Source organism: Trachurus japonicus, chromosome 14, assembly GCF_045865225.1.
Source record: "Trachurus japonicus isolate A0001 chromosome 14, Traja_1.0".
NCBI classification, from domain to species: Eukaryota; Metazoa; Chordata; class Actinopteri; order Carangiformes; family Carangidae; genus Trachurus; species Trachurus japonicus.
In genome coordinates, this window is record NC_140920.1 from 10,766,947 (window position 1) to 10,794,720 (window position 27,774).

The following is a 27,774-nucleotide window of genomic DNA, read 5'->3' on the forward strand; positions in this document are numbered from 1 at the left end:
CAGAATGAGACAGCTGCATGGGATTCGGTTACATAATAAGTGAATTAAAGTATGAGGAGGGGGTGCAGTACATCAGACACTTCCCATGAAAGCTTCTTTCATGTTGGGCCAAATGTAAATATTACACCTTGTTTACCATGAAACACACTAAGTTTTTCATCATTGTTATGATGAACAAAATGTTTGTACCCAAAATAATATCTACATTTTCACATGACTAAACTTAACACAAAATACTGTAAATGTGATAATAACTGGTTCTCCTTGCCCAGTTTGGTAGATGAAATGTGTTACAAATAGTTTTTAGAATGAAATGCTCTCTTCTCTTGCAGGCACTGTATGGTGAAGTGCAATTTTAAGGTCTATCTAAAAAAGATACACAGTATTTATGGGTGTGAATGTCGTAACAAAGCAGGCAGCCACAGATGATTTCCTTTCATTCAGAGATTTGAGTTGTTTCTCTGCAAATAGTAACTCCTGATTGAACAGCACAGACAACAACACAGTACTCTAAGCCAAACCAAAACATATCAACACCTACTGTACTGCACATGCAAAGTACAGGCACATACACACACTCAGCAAGTAAAGACTGAAAGACCGGTCAATAACCCCACCAACACCATTTTCCATCTCTTGAACTTGGATAAAAAGTCTTTTTCCTCATTTGTCATCCAAAACACATCCTGCTGTTCTCAGGGCTGAGCAGATGTTGACTAAAGCGCAGACTATGAATGCACCCAGTCTCTCAGTTTTGGACCAAAACCAGAGACCAAAGAACCTCAGACACCTGCGCCACACCAGTGCCAACCAAACAAGAAGAAAGAGACACAGGGAAAAAAAGAGAGACGTGTAAAGAGAAGTGTCTCAGCTGCATCAAGCCGCTAGTTAACCACCAATAGCTTTGGTGAGGTGCTGTGGCCCTCTAGTGGCCACATGTGGTTAGTGGCATTTACTACAATTTATAAGCCCTGACATAATGTACAGATTACATCTAGTCAGTTTACAGCTCTTTACTCTGCTTTTGAGCATTATACAGTTTTTTCTTCTCATCATATCAAGTCTATAAAACTAGTTTTGTCAAGATGTCTGATAAGAGTTGTTGTCCCTTACCAGATGTGCTGCGAGGACGAGCCTCGGGAAGATCAGAGATGGCTCCTGTGGTCACTGTCTTCTTCATCCGGGAGCCGGAGGCAGCAGATCCCAGAGCAGGCTTCGTCAAGGCATCGTCGCTGCTGGCTCTTTTCAGCTAGAAACACAACTGCTGTTAATACCAACATCATGAGTCTAATAATGTACTCAGGACATCTCAACTGTCAAAGAGTTAACTACATTATTTAGTGGTAGATTCCTGTAGTGTGCTTGTAAGTAACTCACCCTGCTGAGGCGCTGGTCTGAGGCGAGCAGGCTGGAGGATCTGGTGGTCCGAACAGCTGTGGAGGTGGCGGACGAGGACACCAGGGAGCCTTGCCTGGTTCGCTCCTGCAGTCCCGGCTTGGGCAGCCCCACCTTGGTGGTGCCCGTTTTTAGCATGACTGCCTCTGTCTTCTAACTACACCTGGAAGAAATCATAAAATCATAAATTATCAAACTTTTTTTCTTTAAAAACCCTCAAGAAACATACATTCAATAATGTATCATTCACAACTCTCTATCTTGGAAATATGCTGGATGGAGTGAATAAAACTGATATCTATCTTCTTAGGGTCTTGCTAGCTGCAAGTAAAAAGGCCATCACAAAATGCTGGCTCCAGAAAAATGCCCCAACCACAGATATTGTTAATATTGTAAAGCAACTGCATGTCCCAAAGCAAATGACTCAATCCGACTCCAGAAAGACCTGGGGGAAAAACGTTGGCAGAAATGGCTGCTTAATGCTTATTTGGCCAATGAGTGAGACTGTTTTTGATGTGTTGTTTATGATCTTTTTTCTTTTGGATATATAGACCACCCCTGGATAAATAAAGAGTTAAAAAAAAGAAAAGAAACCAACAACGGCCAAAGAAACATGTCACTATGACTGTCATGATGTAAAAATGACATCTGTCTTGCAAATTTACCAATAAACTGCAATAAAATCTGTCCTCACCCACATATAACTTTCTACAGCCTTTAATTTAAATTAAATTAAACATGATCAATTTTAAACAAATCCCAACTTTCTGTCCATTTCCTTTGAGGGGCAGTGTAGAGCTAAATATTTTCCAGAAGCATCAACTCACAAAAAGATGTACCAAACAAAAACAGAATAGCTCAAGTATTTCATGATAACTACATAATGAATAAAACATTTAGCCGTGTATCAGACTCAAGAGATTATTTTTTCTCCAGAAATAGCAAATAACTGCAGGGGAAGCACAGAACAACATGCAGGCAGCAGCTTTTCTTTGTGTGAATAAGAACATTTTGCATAAACTGTCTGGTGGCATTTGTGGCTGTTCCAAAATATACAAGCAAAGAGCCGCCTCTGAGGGCAGCTGGGGTTGATTCAGTAGCAGCCCCCATTGAACTGTGCTGCAAGAGGAAGGAGAGGGAGAGAACAAAATCTCTTATCTGATTTGGTCACAACAGCAGCACTGACCAGCACACAGCATGATTTCCACACAAAGTCTGCAGCCAGTTACACTCACACTGTGGTTCTTCTATAAGAGGTATAGTTAAGACATCGTGCATTAATGGCTTCATTTTTCCTATTCCAACAGGATGCGGTTACAAAAGACTGTTAAAGGTGAGACGATGAGTGATGTCCAGACGGAAATGCACTCATCTGGACAAAGAGTAGCAGTAGGAAATGGAGGGATGGTGGAGAGTGCACTCAACCAAGGAGAGAGTGCACTGGTAAAAAGCTCTGTAACTCCCAGTGGAGCGGCTGATTCATTGATCAGAGCTGAGGTAAGCAGATGCTCTGCCTCTGACAAACACAGGGAAATCCTCCGGCCTCTGCAATGCATGTACGCAAGTTAAATCAGGACAAGGCCGTTTCAGCGCTCTCATCTGAACTATTTATACTTTTTTTGCTCGAAACGTGTGTAAAGTAGGACAGGTGATGCAGCAGTAAAAACCCGCATTGACCACTGGTGTGACATCTTGGGAGCCGTGTGGTCATGAGCTACCTCTCTAATATAAACAGGATGTTCACTGGTAAAACATTCCCAACACATGGTGCCCAGGTTTGGAGAATGCGTGTGGGTGCTTGAGGACTTATCTGATCAGAAACACACTGTACTGTAGGAGAGCATGTGTCTCCCTGCTGCCTCCATCATATGATACTTAGACCTCCCTAGGCCAGATCCTGTGACTAGCTGCCCGGCCGGCCGGGTATAGTCCGACACCTCAGCTGCCATGGCTCGCTTCTGTTTAGATCAACTTTCACGGCTGCGTCACTGGCCGTTGCCGTTGCCGAGTGAGCACGTGTCTGACCTGCTTCTCAACCTGCTCTCATCTCTGCCGTGGGCTAAATCAGGAAGTGAGGCAAAAATTGAGGATGTCACCCCTGAGGCTATATTATTTTCATTTTTGAAAGAGAAAGGGAACTGAGCTACAACCAAATGTTTTTATGGAACTAATTTAAATCAAGCAACTGCAAAATGTTATGTACATTTGAAACATTAATTAACACAAAAGCCTGTGAATGAAAAGTCTAATACAACTTTTTTATGGACTTCTGCAGGACTCAATTATGCAAATACGACCTTTCTATTTTCCTCTGCAGAGATAAGACTCTCAGGAGCCAGAAGTGTGTCCCCATTTACTTTAGAGCGACCTAGTTATGAAACCAAAATGTCTTTCAGAGTCACGCAACAACAGGGTTGCATTTTAAACTTGAACTAGAATTGAGACAGAGAGTGGGACCCAGGTATCTCTCCTTTTAACGCCAACTCACCTGACAAAAATGACAAGCATTCACCCACTTCTACTGCGCTTCAGGGTTAAGTAACAACTAGGGCGATGACGCGCTTTAAACACATACATATGGAATTTGCTTTGAAAAACACTAAAATAGAAAAAGCAAATGTAATTTCTAGCCACCACCATCATAAGTAATGGGTTTACGTCTGCCTTAATTACATTGCCTCCAAGAACAGGAGCTTGAATGTTAAGGCTGAACTGGAGACGTACAGTTTCTCTTCCTGACAGTTGCTGCTGGACCAGACTGCTGCGATGAGATAAGCAGAAAGCACGAGGATTCAATACCAACTGACAACGGTTATCAGTTCGAGTCAGGTTAAAACAGTCTCTTTCATGTCACCTGATCGGATCTGACAACCCCGAGGGAAAGAATGATGCGTTTTCATAACCAAGATCAACAGTGATATAAGCTGGAAATTTGCTTCAAGCCCAGATGTTAAAAACAAACCAAAACTGACATTACAACACACTGCTCTTATTCTACCCTTTAATTTAGGAGTAACTGCCTCATTGCATACACAGTGAACAGATATAGAAACAATCACAACAACAAATCCCATCATTTACCTCAATGAAGAAGTGATATTTATGTTTTTACTATAAAAAAAGATGATTATATCACAGTATAATCATTGTAAGGTGCAACCTGCACAGGAACTGTGGTCAGCAAAAATAGGACAGATGTCAAACCAAACCAGTAACTACTCTACTTACCCTGCAACATATCAGTTACAGAAAAATACCTCATATGTACACATTCATTAGACGAATATGTAACTTGGCCAGTTCTGCCTGACTGCCACAACCTCAACTTGCCTCAGATTATGGGGAGAAATCTGAGCTAACCAGTCCTGACCATCCTCTGACCTTAAATACAGGTTGTTCTGCTCCAGAGCAGGATGGGCCAATGAGCGCACTTCAAATAATCAGTTTATTCTATGTGTTTGTAAAGAATATGGAACGTGTATGAGAGCGAACGCTGCAGCTATGGCATCACTGCCATTTAAATAGACCTTTAAAAAAAAAAGATTCAGCGATTAGAGGGGGAAACCGCAGACCTGCTGCAAAACCTGCTGACATCCTGTGGTAACATTTAACTGGGCAAAGAGCAGCATACAACACATTCAAACCTAACAAATCTCTATTTTGATTTTGAATAATATAATTTCTGTTTCAGGTTCATGATGAGCTACAGCAGGCGACCAGAGCAGCAACAGAAAGTGATTCAAAGTAATAAACAGCTCATGGTCTTGTGACTCCATTAGCTGCATTAGAGAAAACAGATACAGGGTTTAATGTGTCAAGTGTGTCATCACATCCTTTCACACAAGCTTTCCGGTGTTGCCCAATGGTTAGTGAGCAGGATGACATGCATGCTCACTATAACCACAACACAAGTTTAAATATAGTCTCCTCTGCTTGAACACTATTGAAAATTGTTGTTTTAAAACTATTCTTTATTTTAGGTCAAGCCACCTTTCTCAGATTTGCTTTTTCTGTGGTTGACAGAAATGTGAGAAACCTGGCAGAAATATCTTCAGCAGATGTTTTGACTCACTTTCTTCCTAATCTATTTAAAAAATGACTTCAGTTTTTCCCGTTTCAAACTTTCCTATTGCAGTTTAACGGTCATTAATCACATATTCAATCCAAAGTAAACTCCATTGTCCCCTATAAAACTTGGAAAACAATGCATGGAGGTGTAACAACATGTACCAGTCTGATCTGAGACCTTCAGATAGTGAGAAATGAGAGGAGAGAGGTGGTGAAGGCAGAATGGTGTCACACAAAACACAACCCGCTATACAGTACAGCTGCAGTGCAGTTCACTCACGTGTATGGTGCTGGATGCTGTCCCAGAGCCGGCCCTCTGCCTCCTCACTACCCTGAAGTACCAAAAGTGACCAAAAATATTCACCCGGTCTTTGCTGAGCTCCACCGAGGGCGAGAAAAGAAGGGTCAGGAGCAACGGCTGTCTGCCTCAATACAGCAGCCAGGATGAGGAAGTACTGCAGGCTGCCAACCGCTGTGCTGTGTGTGTGTGTGTGTGTGAGAGCCGGTGCCTCTTTTACTCTCTCATATACCAAGAGGAAGGGAGCGACAGAATCTCAGCCATGGGTATGTTTTTCTCCTCTCCTCGCAGTTTTTCCAGACTTTTCCTCACTTGTGAAGAAAAGACAACAAGAAGGAGAGAATTAGACCGAGAGGAGGAGGAGGAGGGATAGATCTCCAACATGTGGTATGAGACTGCTGCTGGGGCCATGCACAGTCTACAGTAAATAAGACTAATGGTTTTTATTATGATTGATCACGCAGACTTCCCCTTATTACTGCAGGTTCATGCACTTTGTTCACAGGGCAGTGGTTTACACTGTGATTTAACCTGTGTGTGGTTTGTAGATGTGACACAACTGATCCTTTGTATTCTTCAATTAAAAACCATAGCTGTGTAAAGGAGTGTTTACTGTACAGTTAGTGGCATGTCTACATCTGAGCCTTGTCCAACTTTCTGCAAGTACAAATAAATAAATAAATAAAAAAAAATGATAATGGCATAGTTCTGAAGTCTTTATTCCTCCACATGACCTGTAGGCTGTTTGGGCACCAACGCTGCCTGACAAAGCCAGTCTTTGTCTCAGACACACTTCTTAATGCGAGGGTGGATCATTTGTGGAGGGGTTTTTCATTGTATGTGTTCCCATACTGCTCTAATTTGGGTCCAACAACGTGTGGCATGCCAAGGCCATAGAGCATGTGGGTGGAGAGAGAGAGAGAGAGAGCGTACTGCACATTGGGCTGCGATGAAACAGGCTCCAGTTTGTGGCAAGTGGTAGACTGAGGAACTTCTGACCACACCCCTACACCACCATAAAACTGCTTTTTAAGAGAGAGTCCTGCAAAGGGTTGAGGAACAGTTCAGAACGCTTTTTTTAGACACTGCATGCGCACTGATTCACACCCTACTGCACATACAGATTCTCGGTGTGATTTCAGGGGAGACTGCATGTTTGTGTCTACGACTGGTTCTCCGATGCTGCTGCTGGAGCCACTGCAGACCAAACACTGCACCACTCAATGCCTGTTCAATGCCAGTGCTCATATACCTGTGTGTCGGTAACTGTGGCTTAGCTAGATATCAACTTAAGTCATCTAGCATGACTCTTCAAGAGCAGTTCTTACCTATTGTTATGTTTTATCTTTTCTTAGGGAGGCTATATAAAGAAAGACAATTGTGATTTTGTTTTCTGTTCCAGTCTACATGTTACAGACGGCCTCTCTAGTCCACATTACACAAGTTAGAGAAGTTATATAATAATAAAAGGGCGGGAGTGGTGAGCCCACCAACTGTGGGTTCAAATATTATATGTATGCTATGGACTATAGCTCAAAAACTGTGACATATAATGTCAGATCGGGAGAGGGTAGGAGGATAAACCTCCCATTTTTATGTCTAAAAATATTGAAACTAACTTTGACTACCTTTTGTATTTCATGTTTTGTATTTCAATTTAATGGTTAAACTCCAGCTCCGAAAACCATCAATATAGTTAGTTAGTAAATGTATGGAGAATTTACATTACCAAAATTCTCCTGTTCTGCTGTTGATGATATATATTGTGCTGTATTTGGGATTAATGGACACAAATTAAGTTAATCCCTTCTGAATAATCTCACCAAATGTGTTCAAAATTCACCATTCAATAGTCGTTGAGACACGTCTATCAAAAATGATGGTCATCGTCACTGTAAAGTTGATGCTAGATGAAATGTCAGAGCTTGGATAAGTGAAAACTAAATTCCTGCTGGTGGCACCAGATACAAAATCATCTTCACTCTTAACATCCTCTTGATATCTGTCAAGATCTTTCCCTAAAAACAAAACAAAATGTAGACTGAAGAGATGGTAATACTCCTAAAAATGGCTTCTCTCCAGGGCAAAGCTTCTTGGGAAGGGTGCAGACATACAGTCATTTTGCTTTGGCTACTTTCATACACATGATGTCACAAAGCCGCTTCTTTTGGTCGACAACCAAGGAAGTTTCACCAGGAGAATAAAGAACAATCACACAGATATACTAAGACACATGGTGTCCCAAAATAAACATATACTTGGAGGACAACCAAAGAACCACTTCAATTCATGTCCACCTCATATACTCACAAGCACCACAATGACAGACCAGTAATTACCAGTATACTGACCATTAAGCCATAAAAATAGCCAACGTATGTATGAGGACATTGTTAAGGACTTTGAAGCAGGATAAGCTTCAATTCCGCCAAAGGCCTTTAAAAATAAACAGTTGTAGAAAATGTGTGTTAGGAAATAGGAAACAACAGTCAGACGCTTGGAAACAGACCAATCATTAATAAATAATGATGGAACATTAAGCCATGTGGCTGGATGTTCACTAGGTGAAATGGCTCTCGGGGGATTTCTGTCATTGTTTGAGACAAGAGGTTTCTCTGTCAAAATCCCCAGTAGAAAACGCTGCAGCTCCCGAGCGCCGCTGCCTGCTTCTTGTTCGCTTCCTTTTTCCTCCGTCTGTCTTCAGGAAAAAGCACTGAGTCAGACTCTCCACATAGACACAACACGGGATATGAAAGCAAATGTAACATGATGATGATTCATTCAAGTGCGAGGCTAAATATACTGCTTTTTCCAGAGGCCTACTCTCATTAGCAATACAAATAGAGACGACTGTTCACAAAATATGAATATATTGTGATAATGTAGTGTTACAAATTCAGTGTCAAGTTGCATTCCTGTTCATGGTACTGTGAAACTTGTGGTCCTCAGAAAAATAAAGTTACCATTAAATAAGGATCGAATAACAATAATATCCATTAAAATCCACTATAAGCCTTCTGGCTGTGAGTGGGTTTCCATTTAAGATTTTTTAAATCGGAAAAGATTCGATAAAGCAGTTTTTGTATACAGCCATGGCTGTTACTTTGTGTAAACCCAAAAACATCCTTAGCAAATTGGCTTAAATTGTCAGCGCTGTCACTTCTTTGGTAGACAGTTTCTAAGAAGAGACATCTGCACGCTGCAAGCTCTTGCACCATGTGATACTACAGCTGCAGACATAGATGGTTTATATGACTGTGAACAGCAACCTGATTTTTCACCATTTAAAATAAATAAAATTAAGATGAACTGGCCACAGTACAAGCCACACGAATACACGTTCATGATGAATGACAGTAGCAGCTGCTGAAACTGTAACTTTCCAGTAGTTAAAGTCAGATGGAAATCAGACACACGGTTTTAATGAGCTATTATTTTTTATTTAGTCTAATTTAAACTAAAAACCTTATATAACCAACAATGACATGTATCATGAGACACTGGCTGAATACTGATCACACAGTGTATCAAGGGCATTGGAAATAAGCTTCTTACTAATGAAAGCAGAGATTATACTTTGTGTCTGTTGCGTCTGCTGCTGTGATATTAATGTGTTGATCATATCACCATTACAGCTGAACTTCTGAACTAACATCCTTCTGTAGATCTACTGCACTTTAATACAATTCTATCATTCGAGAAGAAACTGCTGGAACTTGTGTAAAAGGCCAATAAGGGAGCGTACGTGCATTAATGGATTAATTGTGGTTCACCACGCTGGCAGCTCCAAAGCATCTGTACAGCACCTGGATCTAAGGAAGCACAAACTCATTATCTGGACTACATTCAAACAGGAAGAGCGTGGGATTAAGTCTGTACCTCATACTGTGAGGCGGTCTCTGTTCTCCCTTTGGGTTCCCCCTTTAGTCTGGAAGGATCTGAAACCAGTACACAACTAAACGCAAACCTCCTTCCCAAAAGCTGCATCAGGAAACTTGTTCTAGCCTTTTAGTTTCACCACAAAACAAATGTGGGCTGCGAACGTGTGAAATTTTCTGCAGTCACCAGCAATTTGTGAGAGTTGTGAGCAGAGTCAAGATGCCAAACACACTCGAATGCCTACAGCTGTACAAATATTAGCAGACTTTAAATGGTTTAAACTGCACACTGAGAAGGGAGAACCCGAACCTCCAGCTAATATTCAGCAGTACAAAAGTGCTATGTAGTGTACTGTATATGCTTCTAATGCATTTTAGGTTGCTACCGCTACCATGCTAATGTGGAAACACGGATTTCAGATAATGCTAGAAAGAGTAAAGAAGGAACCCCGCCAACCCCTCCAGTGTGATATTATAATTTTGCTACCAAAACACAGAAAAAGTACCTCTCAGCATCTGAATATGAAATAGCCTACAGCCGGGAGCTGCTGCCTAAATCAGCATCTTGTACTTCAGGATGAGATGAGGAGAAAGCAGAGCCACTGAGGAAAGTGCTGAAATGATAATTTTGCTTGATCTGGACAGAGATCAATAGGTATAGCATGGCCTTTTTCAAATTATGTCAATGGAGAAATAATAAAAAATCTGTTCAAATACCTGGGTGTTATATTAGATCCCACTCTCACATTCAAAAGCCATATAAAAAAAATTAGACATCTTAGACAGGAAAACACGACAGTGTCATCACTGTGAAATACTTAAAAGGGATAGTTCAACTTTTTGGCAAATTGGCCCATTGCCATAATCCCTATAATCATAGCAGTAGGTTCGTTACCTTTAATTGTCGGTGCAAGCTAGTTTAAGAACAGTGGAGCAGAGCCGCGAGCTGCTCAGAGCTACGCTATGGAGGCTCATGGGATTTCTTGGTTTCCCTCATCAAACACATCAATCCAACAACCCTAAAACGCTCTGGTGGACAGGCCTGCACATTCACCACGCTATGAGATAATAACGGAACGTTACGAGATGGAGTTGTTTTCGGGGCAAATGCAGAGACTGCTTCCTGAAAAACTGCCCCTGTAGGCAACGCACATCTGCTGTTTTGCATGAATTTACCTTAAAAACAACACCGACTCGTAACGTTCCGTTATTATCTCATATCTCATATTTTGTACATTTTCTCTGATACAACTAAACTTAAACTAAACTAAATAACAAAGAAACACAAAAAAATACAATCATGACATTTAATATTTAATATAAGAGAGAGAGAGACACATGCATAGGGTATACAGTATAAATGTACGGATATATACTTTTTTATTTTTTATTTTATTTGTATATATTTGATTCTGTGAGTTGTATTTGTTTTGTTTCATTGATTATTGATGCTTTGGCAACATAGTTCTCGTAACATTCATGCCAATAAAGCAAATTTAAATTGAATTGAGAGAGAGAGAGATGTTTGTTTGTTTTTATTTATTGTCTGTATTGCTGTTATTTGCTTTGGCAACACTGTATTTTAACGGTCATGCTAATAGAGCACTTTGAATTGAATTGAGAGACAGAGAGAGAGAGAGAGAGAGAGAGAGAGAGAGAGAGAGAGAGAGAGAGAGAGAGGGTTGGCTGTTGACAAATGAAAGCTCTTATTGATATCATATAAGTGAGAGAGAGGTCGGTTGGAGGACCCTGTTGAAATTCTAGGAAATTCTCATTTTGAGAGAGAGAAATTTCATAGATGGTCGGTGGTAGTGGTGGTATCTTCACTGCTTTTGCTGCAGTATCTTCACTGCTTTTCTCAAAGGTGGATTTGTGCCATCATTCAATTGTTGCTCATTGAACATATGTTATTATTGAACAACAAAATGAACAGAACTGATGGTTTTTTTTTTAACAAAATAGGTGGGAGAAACCAGACTTCCTGGAGAAAACCCAATCTTGACACCGAATCCATTCATTTAGTACGAGAGCATCATGCTAGGAGTTGTTCAGGTGGCAGGGGATGGAGGGTAAAGGGAGGATGGGAGGGGGAGTTGAGGGGAGGGAGAGAGATTTCATAGAGAGAGACAGAGATTATTTTGATAGAGAGAAAGAGAGAGGGAGATTTCATAGAGAGATGGTCGGTGGGATATCTTCTCTGCTTTTTTCAAATACTTGTGGATTTGTGTCATCATTCATTCAGTTGTTGCTGATTAACATACATAGATTGATTAATTTATGTTTGTTATCAAGAACAACTAAATGAACAGAACTGATGTTTTTTTTTTTGTTTTTTTTTAATGAAATAGGTGGGAGAAACCAGACTTCCTGGAGAAAACCCAATCGTGACACTGAATCCATTAATTTAGTACGAGAGCATCATGCTAGGAGGAGTTGTTCAGGGGATGGAGGGTAAAGGGAGGATGGTAGGGGTTAGAAAGTGGGAGGGGGAGTTGAGGTGAGGGGTTTCTATTCCTCCACTGACATTTCTCTTTCTCTCCTCTGTCTCTCCTCTCTTTCTCTCCTCTCCCTCTTCTCGTTCTGTTTTCTCTCCTCTCTTTCTATTTTCTCTTGTTCTTTTCTTTCTTTCTTTTCCCTCTCCTCAATTTTCTTTCTCTCTTTTCTTTCTTCTATGTCTTGCTCTTCTCTTTCTCTCCTCTCCCTCTTCTCATTTTTCTCTCTCTCTTCCCTTTCTTTCTTCCCCTGCTTCTTCTGCTCCTTCAACTCCTCTTTGAGCCTCTTTTCCTCATCTTTCTTAATTTTTGCTTTCTCCTTATCGGTTTTGCTGGCCAGTTCCTGAAACTCTGTCTTTTCAGTAGTCAGGCGCTGCATGTCCTCCTCCATTCGTCTGCTCCGTAACAACCAGTCTCTCTCCTTTTTTAGCCAGCTCTCCTCAATGTCTATTGTCTTTCTGGGCAGCTCCTCTTTCTTCGTCGTCTCCTGTCGAAGTGTTTCCTGCAGGTCGTTGACTCTGGCCTCACATTTCTTAAACTTGGTCCTCATGTCCATCAGTTCCAGCCTGTGCTCTTGCCTTATTCTCACCAGTTCACAGTTTTCAAGTATTAAACCAGAGATCTCTTTCATGTCGAGTTCAGTCTTGTCCTGCAGAGCTCGCAGCTCATCTGCCATGTTCTTTTCCTTTCTAGTCGCCTGCTGCAGGGCGTTGGTTTTGGCCTTGCAGTCAGACTTGCATTTCTGCAACTTGGTCCTCATGTCCAGGAGTTCCAGCCTGCACTCCTCGTTCATTGTCACCAGTGCCATGTTTTCACTTCTAACACTGGAGATCTCTTTGTCTTTGTCCTTCATGATGAGTTCAATCTTCTCGTCGTAACTCTCCTTCAGAGCTTGGAGTTCAGCTGCAGCTTTCTCTTCCTTTGCTCTCATTTGGCTCACCCTCTTGGCAAAGAAGTTCTTCAGCTTTTTAATCTTTTTGTCTTTTTTCTCCAACTGGTTGCTGGCCCGTTTGATGCCCGCTCGGTAGTTAAGGAAATCGTTCTCGTAGCGGTGGAGTTTCACCATTGTTACATTGCTTACTCGTTTCATTTCCCGTTCATACCAAGTCTGCATCTTATTCTTTTCCTGCTCTTTGCTGAGCAGCTGTTCCTTCAGAGCAGCGTTTTCTTCCTTCAGAGCAGTGTTTTGTTCCTTCAGAGCAGCGTTTTCTTCCTTCAGAGCAGCGTTTTGATCAGACCACTCTTTTACAAAATTTGTGTCGAGAAAAGGTTTTTTGAGGAACAGCATTTGAGGGGCTTTGCCCATTTGCTGGTTCCCATTATTAGGATTTGCTTGTGCGGACATTTTGTCACTTTCTGCCAACTTTGCTTAGCACAGACTGTATAGCACGGTTGGAGAAGGAATACAAGATGTGAGTTATAAATTAATTACTCTATTGTATTACTCGTTATTAATAATCACTCGTAATATCTCGTAATTAACTAATTGTGATTAATCATTTGTAACTTAACAGAGAGGTCAGACTTTGTGCCGTTCACTGTGAATATCAAATGAGAAATGTGTCTCTGGAGTCAAGTAGAGATCAAAGGAACTGTATGACATCACACAGGATGATGGAACATTCTGTATGACATCATGTGTGACATCACACAGGATGATGGAACATTCTGTATGACATCATGTGTGACATCACACAGACACATGTGACATCAGAATGTGATGACATCATTGGAACCCAGTGATGGCTGCATCATGTGACTTTATATTTGAAAACAAACAAAAATCATCAACACATCAGTACTCTTATTTTGAAATTACAGGTTAAAGCTCTTATTTTGAAATTTTTTGTCTGAAGTTACAGTAGGCTACAGACACATTCAGATTACAGTTTTGAGATAAATCTATAAATCATCTAAAAAAAAAAGAGAGAGAGAGAGATACTGGAAACTTGCCTTTAAATATTGCTAACAATTCAACTGCCTTGCTATGCCATGCTATCATTCATGCCCACTTTCAGTCGCCTAATTTCTAATTAATTTATTCTGTCGAAATTAACACATGTAACCCATGTATTTTTCAAACAAGCAATGAAATTCAGTTTTTCCAAATATTTATGTCAATGGAGAAATAATAAAAAAATCTGTTAATGCGTTCAAATACCTGGGTGTGATATTAGATCCCACTCTCACATTCAAAAGCCATATCAAAAACCTAACATCAGGAATTCATAACAGTTGAAGCCTCTAAAACTTATTTCAATGCCATGATTTTGTCTCATTATAATTATTGTATGTCATGTTGGTCTCAGGCAAGTAGGCCTACATCTGTCTTGAAACCCATCAGGTCACTCCACAAACAAGCCCTGTATCATCACTGCGAAATACTTAAAAGGGGTAGTTCAACATTTTTGGCAAATTGGCCCATTGCCATAATCCCTATAGTCATAGCAGTAGGTTAGTTACTTTTATTTTTCGGTGCAAGCTATTTTTAGAACGGTGGAGCAGAGCCGCAAGCTGCCCAGAGATACACTACAGAGGCAAATGGGATTTCTTGGTTTTCCTCATCAAACTCATCAAATACACAATCCAACAACTCCAAAATGCTCTTGTGGACAGGTTCTGACCTGCACATTCACCACGCTATAAGATAATAACGGAACATTACGAGATGGAGTTGTTTTACCTTTGGGTGAGCATGTCATATTTCACAAAAAAACTAAAATCGCACAGTATGTTTGCATAGAATTTAAATTAGCAGTACTTCCCTGAAAGAAATGCTCCAGTTCTGCTGTTGAGTATAATGCTGATTTTTTTTTTAATGAATGGACACAAATTTAGTAAATCATTTCTGAATAACTGTATTCAGCCACCTCCTGATCTGTTTGGCCCCATGCAAACGAGGAATAACTGGTACACTGAACTGTGCTGTCTGAAAGTCCCAGGTATCAATCATCTCCTAAAAAAACTATACAGTGCTGCTGCTGCTGCTGCTGCATACAGTAGTAGGAGCTGGGATAGATACAATCTTCATGCATATTTCATCCGCTTCACCCTCCGTTTCATCTTTCTCAGAGCTGGGTTCCCTCGAGGAGCGAACTTCCTGCTCTGATGGTGTCAAAGTTCTTGTCTAATAAACAGTCAGTCAAGGCCACGTTGCAGAAACTTCAGCTGCTTTCCTGTCTGCCTGGCTGGCTGCATGTAACAGTGAGTGGGCGGATTCCATAGAAACGCTAGCATAGCATCCATGAGAACGGGGAGAGCATAAAAAAGACAACCACTGAACAGAGCTCAGTGTTTTTCCACAATGAAACATCATAGTGCTATTGACTAGATGGACTGTCCAACCCAGAAGGAGCCTTCCCTGCCCTGTGTGTCCTCCTTTGAGTGCACAACAATGTACAGGCTTGTGGCATGAGAGGTATTTGATGTTCACTGTGGGTGTGTGTTCAATTTATCTTGCATGAAGGCAGACAAAAAGAAATTACAATAGGTTAGATATATCTCAGGTATGACACTCCCTCCACACACACACACACACACACACGTAAATGTTGCAGTAGTAAACCAGCTCGTCCAGTTCATTACAACAATATCACATCAGCTGCATTTTCCTTGATGTACTCATCCAACGATTTAACCTATTGTTCTTGCTCTTGGCCAACAGTGTGGAAGTGGTAGCAAACTAAATGTGATGGTAAACACCATATCTGTGTTTTTTTTAACTTCAGAAGTGGCCTAGATGACCCATTTACAAAAAAAAGAGCAGCATTCCTTGAAGCCAGTGAGTTAGACTGTGATGCTTGTCAAGTATGCAGTCTGTTTCCTGGACGTTGCTGAATTAAAAACAGAGCCACAGGGAAAAAAGATGATTGGAGCTGCCTTCTTTCACAGCTAGCACACTACTCCTCTCAGACAAGAAATGCAATAATGCATCGCTCTGCCAATATAATCCATTTTTGTTTTCCTCCACTGGCCTTTTGGTACTGTAGATGGAGGGAAATAAAATAAGAGAAGGCAGCCTGGCAAAGATGTGGAAGCTGTGGAGCCGTCCACGCCTTTCCAAAGCAAACGTATTAAAGTTGAAATATCATGCAAAAATTAGCTGCAGCCTGCTCACAGCATGCCGAGGAGCCTCATAGTCTGTCTGAAGTTTTGAGGGCGCTTCATCTCGCTGAGCGCCACAACAGCTCTCATTCCTGCTCTAATCGTTAATCTCCCCTTATCTCAATTAAAGCCTCCTCCACTGCAGTAAAGGACGTGCCACTCCAGCTGTACGCAGTCCAGACCTCGCCTCCTGAGGATAGATAACGACTCTTTCTTCTATGGATCTCGCTCAGTGCTTTCCCTGAATGTGTGTGTGTGTGTGTGTGTGAGACGAGGGAGGAGAGCCGACTGACCACAGCGAGCAGAGAAATGTGTTTCCGACCATATTAATATTTTCCTCAGATCTTCCGAGCTGAAGAGTGTGAGAGCTGCCATAAAGACAAAATAAATGGTCGCATGGAGACAAACAAGAGTGCTCTGGTTAACAGACCTCAGACCATAAAAATGTTATTCATGCTGCATACAGTACATGCATGAAGTGCCTTTGCTATTTTGATCAGCATGTCACTCTGCTGTGCTGAGACCTGCAGCTCAAGATTCGTGAACCAAACAAACAGACGTCAATCTCTGCTAAACATCTAATCACAATCAGGCTAGAGCATATTTACAAGTCATCTACTGATCGCACACTTTGAATCAAGATGTTGACTTGGCTCTCATCTAACCATTTCAAGAAGACAACTTGCATGTTAAGCAACATATTGCATCAAACTGCTCTACTGACACGGCCAACAGGAAATTCTCTATCTGCTCTTGAATTTGTTTAGAGATGCCGTCATTTCCACCTCAAACGACATTCAGTATCAACAAAGACTTAGTCAAGCTGAACTCTGATCATAAAACCATTTTATAAAAGAGGTGATTTGCATTGCAAAGACACCTGCAGAATATTCATGACTTGTGCAATTTAATTGTCCCTCTGACAAAAAACAAAACAAAAAAACAAATGTTACTCCATTACTGACTGACAGATCACTGATAGTTCACAGAATTGGACTCAGTGAAGCCAGCACCTCCAGGATCAGCTGCACCACCGGGTTCAGGAGGATGGCCAAGATATTCATACTGGTGCGGCTCAGTGACCTCTTTGATCCTCCACCTCATTATTGTGGGGAGGCAAGATGCATGTGAACCCAGCCTAGCCTACTGTATATGATGAGGCCAAAGTTTCATGCTTGCTCAACTTGGTAATCTCTTTCAATCTAAAGTCCTCAGCAACAGCCCCTGCCCTGACTCCTGATATTATCTTGGGTGGCTCAATCAGAGTCCTGACTGAGAGAGAGAGAGAGGTGTGTCCACACATTTGAACGCACACAAAGGTGATCATATCTGAAAGCAGCCTTTAGACTATAGCCATAACAACGCTAGTTATATTAGGGCACAAGTGCATTAACCCCAATACAATGGAGTGTGTAACTCAGACTGTAGGCTAGATGTTGATACAAGAGTCCACTCGGGCTCACCTGAAGTAAATCTCATCCTAAGGCTGTGTACAGACATCCATGTATTATCAACCAATCCACAGGTCCACAGATCATCGGTATACTGTTATCTGTTTTCATTAAGCATCGATAATTTAGGATCTGGAGCATCTAAAGTGTGGAGTTATCAGCTGATGCACAGTTGAGCACTACACCACTGCAGCATCTGCCTTTCATCCTTCTTCAGCGCTGGACAAGGTCACTACAAATAGTGTTACCCCACCCCCACCCTGACTCATTTCTTATGTCACGTTACTGCATGCGGATGGAGAACTCCAGCGCTACTGATCGTTTTCTACCCAACCGCCAACATCCCCCTAGTGTGTCGTTAACAAAAAGTGAAACCAGGACACCATCACTGACTGCTATATAGGCCCATCATCCTGAGTGTATGGCGCTGAGAGGAAAGTGAGTTCTCATACAACCACATACTGTACATTCAGATTCTTCCCACTGCTCACAGCGGACAACGAGATCACCGCTGTAAGACTACGCAAGGATGTTCCCCACATAACCCCTTACTATAAATAGAAAGCCCAGTGACAGGAACTGACCAGATAATGCATTGAACAGAGAGTGAGAGCAGCTCTACATGAAAAAATAAAGGAGAGTCAGCAGCAGCGCTCTGGGCTCCACAAGGACATCCACACACAGCAGGTAAGACTGTTTAGTGTTTGCCTCCATCAAACACAAATGAGTCATCACCAATAACCTCAAAGAGAAAGATTGCTAATTGGACATCTTATTAGCTGCTGACAGATGTCTTTTCTTGCCTTCAAAAACACTTTAAACACCTCTTAATAACACAATCCAGTAGTAAATGGTTCTACTTTTCTCAAAGCTAGTTGTCTGAATGATGATAATCACATTGAGTCGACACAAACTTCCCTTAGTGGTCCCTAGAGTCAATAACAGCCAAGAAGCCAAAGACACATTCCTGACTATTTTCCCCTCTTGAATGGTTAAATATGAACAGACAAGAGCTATAATTACCAACAAACAACATCCACATTGACTGCATTATAAATGACTGGTGCACACTGCTCATATTTGAACTCTATTTCTCTGTGGTGGGATCAAAAGGAACAGAAGAAACTGAAAGCTGTCATTTGTCGTCCATTTGGTTTCTCCAAAAGTACCCATGTTACGTACCACTGCAAGGTTGGTCTCCTCTATAAACACAAGACTAAAACCTAAGCACTGCAATTAAGATATTTTACAACTTTACTTTGCCCTTTTGTCATTATTGAGATGTCAAATTATACCACACAGCAAGCCGTGTCCGAAATAGCAATGGTTTATTATTCAAGCAAGTGTTTCTGAATCGCTTAGGTAATGTAGTTTACAAGGAAATGTTATGTGGGGAGAATACAACTACACACAGTAGCTAGTTTGCCATAATGAGGCGTTTAAGGAGCCATTTAAAATATAAAGAACAAACTTTCACAGATAACTTTACTTAACACAATAAAGCCTTGTTTGACTGCTTCACATGGCACTGACCTAATGAGAAACAAATGGCTGGCTGATCATGTGAAGAGAAAAAGGCTTGCAGCGCACTGAGGTGGTTCCAAGAAAAAAAAACACAACAACACATGCAGTGCACACTATGATTTTTCCACATTTTACACGTTGTTGCCGGTGGCAGCAACATGCAAAATGTGAACTCCATGCCGGAGGCAGCTGCTAAACAGTGGGTAGCAATGGTACACAACAATATAATGGTAATATCAGAAACTGTATGTATTTTTGCCCACGTATCACAAGGTTTGCATCCTCTGCTGAGTATTCGCAAGGCCAGTCAGATCCTCTGCTGTATTTTTATGGGGACCTGGAGGGACTTAACGTATGACTGATGAATTATAAGATGATTCCAATAAGTTTAAATATTTAGGCCAGGTTCTCCGCCAACAAATTAATGGGTAATAACAGATATTTTTTAACTGTCAGAGCGCATAAGGTTTAGGAGCAGCAATTAAACCTTCCTGTTTGGAATAGTGTTTTATAGAAAGTTTGCAAAAACCATTAATATCGAAGTTTTAAAAAGATCCAGATGAATTTTTCAAAATGTAGGCTATGTAACCTTCTTTTTAATTGGTAACATAATATTTTAATGGGAGTGGGGGCTGCACTGAGGAGACCTCTGGCCTCAGTGCTTCTAAACTCCTTCTGATTAAGTTAGAGCTGCAGTATTTCACTGACTTGCAAGCAGGATCCCTAAAACTGGAGAAAATGACACAATAAACACAACCGGACACCTTGTTGTGGCAATGATAACACTGTCACTGAATTACGAATATTAACTTATAACCATGAAGGTACAGGAACTGAGCCAGTAAAATGGATGTAGCCTATATGAAGCAGATGGGCAGTATTGATCCAGAAGGGATCCTGTTGAACCCACGACTCTGACTGGTGCAACATTATTATTAAGAGAACTGAAAGAATTCATCATGAATATCTGAAGATTTGTTAACGTCGATGTTATTGGACTTTACACGTTACCTTACATTACAGTCATACCGTATATTAGCGTTAAAACATGTCCTCCGGCTAATTTTACAACAGACGTTGTGTGGCATCAGGAAAGGAAAGGCTGGTCTGCTTCAAGATGACTTGGTCGTTAAATTAAAGGAACAGAATCACCGGCTGTGACTTAACGCAGTTTTTAACACTCGCTGTTATCAAAGTCTGTTAAGCTTCACAGTCAATTGGCCAAAACCAACAGATCCCGAGCGACACCTCTCTGACACCTTCTCTCATTTTCACCGACAACAGTAAAAGCGTCAACAGCAAAGTTTACACATTCTGACCCAGAGAAAAGCAGAAAATGAGATTAAATGCTGTGGACTGTCAAAATATAAACCAGTGTTAGCCACTGTAGCTCCAGCTGAGCTCACCTGTTCAGTGTCGCTGCGGTGCTGCTGCTGTTGTTTGATCTGGATGCTGCTGCCGCCGCCGCCACACGCACGAGAGTCATTTAAGTGTCACCAACGGGCAGCGCTCGGGCCGGTAGGTGGAGCGCGTGAAGCGACTTTGGCGCAGTGCTCGAATGGGATTCTGGGAAATGTAGTCTTCTTCTATTTTTTCCCTAAAGGAACGGGAACTAGGATTTTAAAACTATCATCGTGCACTTTGTCAAGAGGACTTAATTGTAGTTTGTAGAAGATTGCTTTTTTTATGGAATGTGTTTTTTTTGTTGTATTTCGCCGTTCCGTTTAGCTAAATATGCGGTATTCAACACATTTGCTACAAAAAGTAGGCCTAAGCTGCAGAAATGTAGTTTCTATAACTCAAATAAAGTGCTATCTGGCATTAGATCAAAGCCTAAAAAATTAGCATCAAATTTCAAGAAAAGCATTGCATAATTTGCCTGGATAATGCAGGGCTGCTGCTGCTGCTGCTGCTGCTAAAGTTATCTTGGCAGGTTGACTTCGTGTCGAATCTGCGGACATGAATTGAAATAAACCTTATCGTCAGAGCATAAAAACATTTATTCAAAAATACGTGTTTTTCTTCTATATGGTCGTCATATTAATGTATGTTATTTTTTTCATGACCCATTATCTTCACTTTCAGGAAATAAAAATGTAACGAATCTGTGAAACCTAGTCGTTGAATACATTCACCCAGAGCGCTGTCATTGAGAAACATGGCCGCGTCCACGGGTGTTGCAGACAGCGCTGCCTCCGACTCACAAGGTCCAGCTTCGGCTGGACCGGGTCTGGACAGCCAAACCCTTCAGTACAGTACGATCCTGGACCATCTTATCGGGGACAAGAGGCCCGTAAAAGACCTGAATCCCACTGTTATGGGGGGGCTGCCGGTGCCTCCGAAAAGCGACGAGCAGAAGATGATCGAGAGGGGAATGGAGAGCTGCGCCTTCAAGTCTGTCCTGGCCTGTGTAGGAGGTAAGAAACCACACCAACAATAAACATCAGGATCTTCTGTACCTGTCATTTTTTTTGGGGGGGGGGCCCCACTGTGCATTTACGCGAGGACTCGAGGGGGGTACTGGGATTTTGGTGCGAGGTTTTCATAATAAATCAATTATCTATCAGTCAACAAATCTTTATCAGTGACTTAGCTGAAGCATGGGTCATAGGAAGAAATGCTAGGCTGAAAATATATTCTGACAATCAATCAAAGTAAAAATGTTACACTTTGGCCCATGCAACTTCACATTCATGTGGATGTGAAGCTTGTCTTATTAACTGATCATCTCTTCAGGGTGTGCAATTATAGGGATGACCATGTCTTTATATATGTCATAGAATAGACCAAATGATTGATTGATCTTGGCAGGCCACTACAATGTTGCCTTACACAAACAGAACCAATCACCGGGCAGCAGGCAGCTGTTATTCTCTAGGTGTGATGGTGTTTGTTGTTCTTTATTGATTAGACACTGATGTCTGTGTTTCTGTTCCCCACAGGGTTTGTCCTGGGAGGAGCTTTTGGTGTCTTCACGGCCGGCATTGATACCAACGTTGGCTTCGACCCTAAAGACCCCCTTAAGACTCCATCAGCACGTGAAGTCTTGAAAGACATGGGCCAGAGAGGAATGTCCTACGCCAAGAACTTCGCCATTGTGGGCGCCATGTTCTCCTGTACAGAGTGCATCATTGAATCGGTAAGTCACAGCACCTCTCTTTATTATGAGGGGGTTGTATACAACCACACACAGTTCCATAAACATGACTGAAACTAACGACTTTCATTACAGTCTGTTGGAAAACATAATGTATGAATATGATACTAAACATCTCTCAACTGTGTATTTAGATTCAGACGACAAAAGCTAAATCATTTATTTTGAATTGTACCTCAAGAGATTTAGAAAAGAAATCAATAAATATGTATCTTCATCACAGCTATAAACACTTACACAAGAATGGGTCACATTAGATGTTATGGAAGTTTTAAGGCCTCTAACACATCTGCTGCCAATTGGTGGACAAATTTCTAGAGCATTAGTGTAATAAAAATACACAAACAGCTGGAATACTTCATATGTTTGATGTGTGTTGAATTATGTTTTAGGATCCTCATTCTCTTCTGTTTTTCTTTATTTTTTTACCTTCTCAAAATGGTCTGATAGCTCCCTCTGCTGTAAAACTGTAGACCCAAAACAATTACACTTCATGTACTGAAAAGCAGGATGTTACCTGGTAATTATCATTGACTTACCTCACACGTACGCACAATTAAAATGTTTTTGTCTGGGTTTTTTCCCACAGCACCGAGGGGTATCCGACTGGAAGAATGCAGTGTACAGCGGTTGTGTAACTGGAGGAGCGATTGGATTTCGTGGTATGTGACTTGGTGGCATTCACTCAAGATTTTTTCAAATTAAAAGTATTTCTGATGTTTGCATTTTTCTTTTGCAGCTGGTCTGAAGGCTGGGGTCCTGGGATGTGGGGGCTTTGCTGCATTCTCCGCTGCTATTGAATATTATTTGCGGTGAACCACTAAAGAGCGGTTCTGTGGACAAGAGCCTAACCGATGCACATCTGGATGAGCCCCAAGAGGACTTTGTGAATATTTCCCTGCACATGGAGAACTGCTGCAAAGGCAGAACAGATGTGCTGTATGTGATGGAAGTGACACGGTTCTGTTTGTATACAGTGAACTGAAACAGACCTGTCTGTTTTTATTTCTCCTATGTCTTATTATTACCTTTGTGTTGTGGACAGTTTGAGCAAAGCAACCCTACTTTCATACGGAGGATCAAGAAACTCAGCAGAGTGAGTCCACTGTGTCAGAGGTGTCATGATGGGATGAAAGTCACGTTGACTCTGAGTCAGGACCACCACACATGAGACTCAGACCAACACTGTTCTTGTTGTAGAACATGGAGATGTGATGTGTCAGTAACTAATCCATATAAGGATTATGTATATTAAAGTTTTTTTTTCATCACTGTTTTCTTTTACAAGTGTCAATGACCACTATCAAAGTAATGGATCTAATCTATTATAGTATAAGCAATGTGTGACTGTTAACATCTCTTCACCATCAGAAACAGCCAGTACTGTTGTCATGTGTACATTTGAGGATGTCATAAATTATGTTCAGTCTAAAATAATAAAAAATATTATTTTAAATATGTGATTTGAAATCACACACTAACTTAAAATTCAAAGTAGTAGTAACTTAAACAATCATTTAATAGCACTGATAAACAAATAGTTTGGACTATAAATTAGTGCCTGAGCGCCTAACGGTGCAAGGACCCTATCAAAACAGTGTTTATTATAATTACTAGAGTCAGAGCAAACAACAGATATGGTTTTAAAATGTTTGATTTAAAAATATTACTCAAGTATGTATGTGACACCAGAGCAGAAATGTTGTGGAAAATCCAAGTTGGTAAATGTCAGTGAAGCATTTATTACTGGTGGCTGATGTGAAAAAAGTGTGATACCTATGTGTCACCACTAGAGATCCTCCTTACTCCACCTTAAAGTGAGAGAAATCTGAAATTGAGTCTTGCTAATGAGATAAATGTTGTTTCGATCAACTTATTGAACTTATTTACACTTTATAAAGACATGACTGGAGGCATTAAATCAAAGTAAAAACAGACAAAATCTCATTCTAGTTTAGTTGATGTAATGAACAGTGTGTGTTGGGCAGCTGTTAAAGTCACTTATACAGCGTAATACATCTGATAAATAGCTAATATAACATGGTATGACATCAGTTATGTTTTATTGATCATTTATCCACTATTTCCACAGACAGTCTTATGGAAGTTCAGACGGACACACATTCAGAGTGTTTTGGTAACTTTTATTTTACTAAAAAAGGGGGGAAAAAGTTCACATTGACATTTAGCCTCAATATTACAGTATATTGAAATTCTTCTCAAAAGAAGTAAAATACAACATTTTTTATTTTATTTTAATCTTATATTAAAAATATCAAATAGTACTCATCTAGCAGTGCTTACAGTATTTTAAGATATGTCGCAGGCTTGATAGCAGAAAGGTTGTTGGCTTTGTACAGAGCAGAGATGAGCGTTTGCCAGTTGTAGCAAGGGGCCTTGCAGAGACAACCTACCTTTGTGTTACCCGGCCTGGTTTGATTGACAAGCTGAACATGCAATGAGGGCAACTACACAAATCATCCTATAGATTATACCGGTGCAGTAAGACACTTGGAACAGGCTTGCAATGCAACAACAAGAAAAAAAAAAGCTAAATGTTCCATTTGTTGTGTTTTTTTTTTTCTTCTTTTTTTTATCTTGACAACCCTCACGTCACAGAGTGGCCTCTCCTCTACTAAGTGATCTGAAATTAACTGGCAGAAGTTCTGGTGGTCTTTTTCAGTTACAGCTTACCAACCATGGACATGGTGGATGAGAAAATCAGACTAAAAATAACATCACTACCTGAATAAACTTCAAAAAACAGACTCCTTAGAGCATTTCTCTAGTTGCACAGAACTGTACAGGCACACATATTATATATATTTAAAATAAATAGGGCTAATTTGGCCGAGACTCACTGGGGGAACTGGCGGCTCTCTCTTGTTTGTCAGCACAGAGAGTTCGCATCGCCAGCCGTTCTTTAGGACAGCTTCTCAGCCACTTCTAAACCTCACAAGTCCTCAAAGTCCCTTAAACACACACATTCACTCACACGCTCACTGGAGTACATCCACATTGTCACTCATACACCCCAGCCTCCTCCACCACATGCACAAAGCCAGAAAAGACAGAAAAAGGAAAACAAAAACAGCTGTTGAACAGATTTATAAAAACATGGAAATGCCATTTTTCTGGAATGCCTCTGATCGGGGAAAAAAAAAAAAAAAAAAAAGAAAAGCTGGAGGTTTCTGAGATCATTTAACCAGTGTGTCTGGAAAGGGCTCACGAGATGACACCACCGCACACGCTTCGGGGCTTGACCCTGTGCCGCCGCGCCAGGCTGTTGGCTCCGGACCCCCTCAACCTTTCCCACTGTGCTCCCAGAATGCCTTGTCGTCTCGTCGGTGGGAGGCGGAGAGCGGCTCTGCTTCCCTCACATTACAAACAGGACATGATGCATGACTACTTAAGACGACCAGGGAATCTCCTTCACCGCCTCCCGTCATGTTTTGGCTCCATCTCTTTTCAGGATAGGGGTGGGGTGGGGTTGGGGTTTGGGGTTGGTTTGGGTGAGTGAAGAGGAAAGATGTAGGGGTGGGTATAGGTGGGTGGGTGGGATGGGGCTGTACAGATGAGATGAGCTGCCTGCTGGGAGGAAAGGTGAGGCAGGAGGAGCGAGTGGCAGGGACCGAGGTTTGTATGGAGTCTCCCACTGCCTCGTCTCCAGGTGCCGCCCTGAGGGAGCTGGGTGGGGATTTAGACGTCAGTGGAGAAGTAGAGCGTGTTGCGCTTCAGCTCGGCAAAGGAGATGGGAGGATGCTGCAGGTAGTAGAGCAGCACCTGGACCTGAGGGGAGAGAGAAGTTTGGCTCATTACAAATTCCATTTCATTAATTATTCAATTTAATCAAAAATTTAATCCAAATCATTCTGACTGTCTCTGTCTTGTGTTTAATCTAATAGAGGGGGTTTAGAGCCTGGCTCTGTACTCCCTGTCTGTTATCCCTCTTTTCTTTTAGCCTGTATGTGTTTATATTAAAGACTTTATTAAAAGTACACAGAATTGGCTACTAGCATTTCCTGTTTGCAATGTCCCAGTGGGTGGACAGACAACTGGGCCTCTGTAACACAGAGGAAAACTTAAAAATATGAATAGTCAGACAAGATGTGGAGTTACAGTTTCTCAGTTTTTCCAGTTTCTTAACAGATTTGTGGGTATTTTTCTGTGCAGGATGTCTGGTTTCGTTATATCCTCCAAATGTTTAGTCACATCGGCTCTAAAAACATGAGCTTCATGTCTAAATGTTCAAATCTGACTGACCATTCACAGAGACACCATTAGCGTCTATGGATATCCAGGTTGTTTCAATGTGTTTTCTATCTCTCTGACACCGATTCTGTTTTGTTTGATACTGAAGTATTAAAAAAAGGAAATAAATAAGATTGATGATGGCAGATATTACAAGAATAAAGAGCTGAGGCTTCTTCTTTGATATTGGATTTCTTCAAGAGCTCTGTGTAGCTGCTGATTGTGTTAATAATTAGAGCAAATCAGCAGGTAAATGTGTAAATAACTCACATCTGATCTACTGTAATGCTACAACTGTAGCACATGTCTTGTTCTACTTTAAAAAGAAAGTACCACTCAACATAAGTAGTTCTTTGACACATTTGAACACTTAATTTTCAAATTTTAAGATCAATAGCTGTAATTTCTGTAACTTTTCTTCATTCTATCTCTAAGGTCACTGAGGTCTTCATCCTCATTACTTTATTCTCCTAGAAATTAAGTATATGAGACAGAAATATCTTCTCATGCTGTTTTCTCTCTCTAAAAAAAAGTCAGAACAGAAAGATTTAAAAACTAACTTTTCTCTTGCTGAATTTCAAATAATTCTGGATTTTGCGGCTGACAAATCTTTTTGGTTAATATTTAACTAGTTTTGGCTCATGAGTTTCTGCTTTGATGTTGGGGGTTGTGTATAATTCAGCACTTATACTGAAGTTTACTTTGCTCTCTGGTCAGACTGTGGTCACAGGTAGGTTTTTCAGGTTAAACTCTTTGTACAGCTCCCATGAAGAATACTGATCTGAGCTCAGTGAGATCAATCATCTGGTGAAATAAGGTTAAAATAAGAAATAGGGATGGATAGAGCAGTAAACTCACTCTTCACTCACTTCTGAACATTTCAAAATGTTGTTGCGTGTCTAGACAATCCTCTTTATGAAAATGGGTGAATCAGTCTAATGCTGCTTCTTGCTACGCTCCACAAATTTCCCTTAATCTCCCTTTTAATCAGTTATCAGATAGGCATATGTCTGGGAAGTTTAATTTGATTCACCGTTTGTTTGATGGTGCTCACAGCTTAGCAGCAAAATCAGTTCCAGGTGCATGACTGAATTTATAATATGCACTCGACTGCTCAAAAAAGTACTTTGCAAGTCAGAGGACCTGAACTTTAACT

General features: G+C 41.0%; 4 protein-coding genes across 8 annotated transcripts in view; 1 reads left to right on the forward strand and 3 right to left on the reverse strand.

The window, feature by feature from the left end:
* Positions 1-20,727, reverse strand: part of specc1 (sperm antigen with calponin homology and coiled-coil domains 1) — a 75,612-nt gene extending 54,885 nt beyond the window's left edge. The window contains exons 1-3 of one of the 4 annotated variants that reach the window (XM_085797462.1): positions 20,617-20,727; positions 1,378-1,558; positions 1,114-1,249 (exon numbers count right to left, since the gene is read on the reverse strand). In XM_085797462.1, coding sequence (XP_085653588.1) covers positions 1,114-1,249; positions 1,378-1,533 — 292 coding nt within the window. In that variant the 5' untranslated portion in view covers positions 1,534-1,558; positions 20,617-20,727. Of the gene's footprint in view, positions 1-1,113; positions 1,250-1,377; positions 1,559-5,739; positions 5,997-20,595 lie in introns of those variants that run through there. The other 3 variants (XM_085797465.1, XM_085797464.1, XM_085797463.1) reach the window with 3 other exon arrangements.
* On the reverse strand, positions 11,838-13,476 carry LOC146974294 (uncharacterized). The gene has a single exon (XM_085798940.1). It carries the CDS (start codon positions 13,474-13,476, stop codon positions 12,148-12,150), a length of 1,329 nt encoding a protein of 442 aa, XP_085655066.1. The 3' UTR covers positions 11,838-12,147.
* Positions 20,728-21,344: 617 nt separating the features above from the next.
* Positions 21,345-23,633, forward strand: timm22 (translocase of inner mitochondrial membrane 22 homolog (yeast)). The gene is made up of 4 exons (XM_085797468.1): positions 21,345-21,627; positions 22,153-22,349; positions 22,957-23,029; positions 23,107-23,633. Exons 1-4 carry the CDS (start codon positions 21,369-21,371, stop codon positions 23,181-23,183), a joined length of 606 nt encoding a protein of 201 aa, XP_085653594.1. The 5' UTR covers positions 21,345-21,368; the 3' UTR covers positions 23,184-23,633.
* Positions 23,634-24,490: 857 nt separating this feature from the next.
* Positions 24,491-27,774, reverse strand: part of abr (ABR activator of RhoGEF and GTPase) — a 126,267-nt gene continuing 122,983 nt past the window's right edge. For both annotated transcript variants that reach the window (XM_085797492.1, XM_085797493.1), the window contains exon 23: positions 24,491-26,156. In XM_085797492.1, coding sequence (XP_085653618.1) covers positions 26,067-26,156 — 90 coding nt within the window. In that variant the 3' untranslated portion in view covers positions 24,491-26,066. The remainder of the gene's footprint in view (positions 26,157-27,774) is intronic.

Coding starts and splice junctions, on each gene's coding strand:
- LOC146974294 (XM_085798940.1), bottom strand. CDS start 13,476: ATGTCCGCACAAGCAAATCCTAATAATGGGAACCAGCAAATGGGCAAA.
- timm22 (XM_085797468.1), top strand. CDS start 21,369: ATGGCCGCGTCCACGGGTGTTGCAGACAGCGCTGCCTCCGACTCACAA. Junction 21,628..22,152: donor TGTCCTGGCCTGTGTAGGAG/GTAAGAAACCAC, acceptor TGTTCCCCACAG/GGTTTGTCCTGGGAGGAGCT. Junction 22,350..22,956: donor CAGAGTGCATCATTGAATCG/GTAAGTCACAGC, acceptor TTTTTCCCACAG/CACCGAGGGGTATCCGACTG.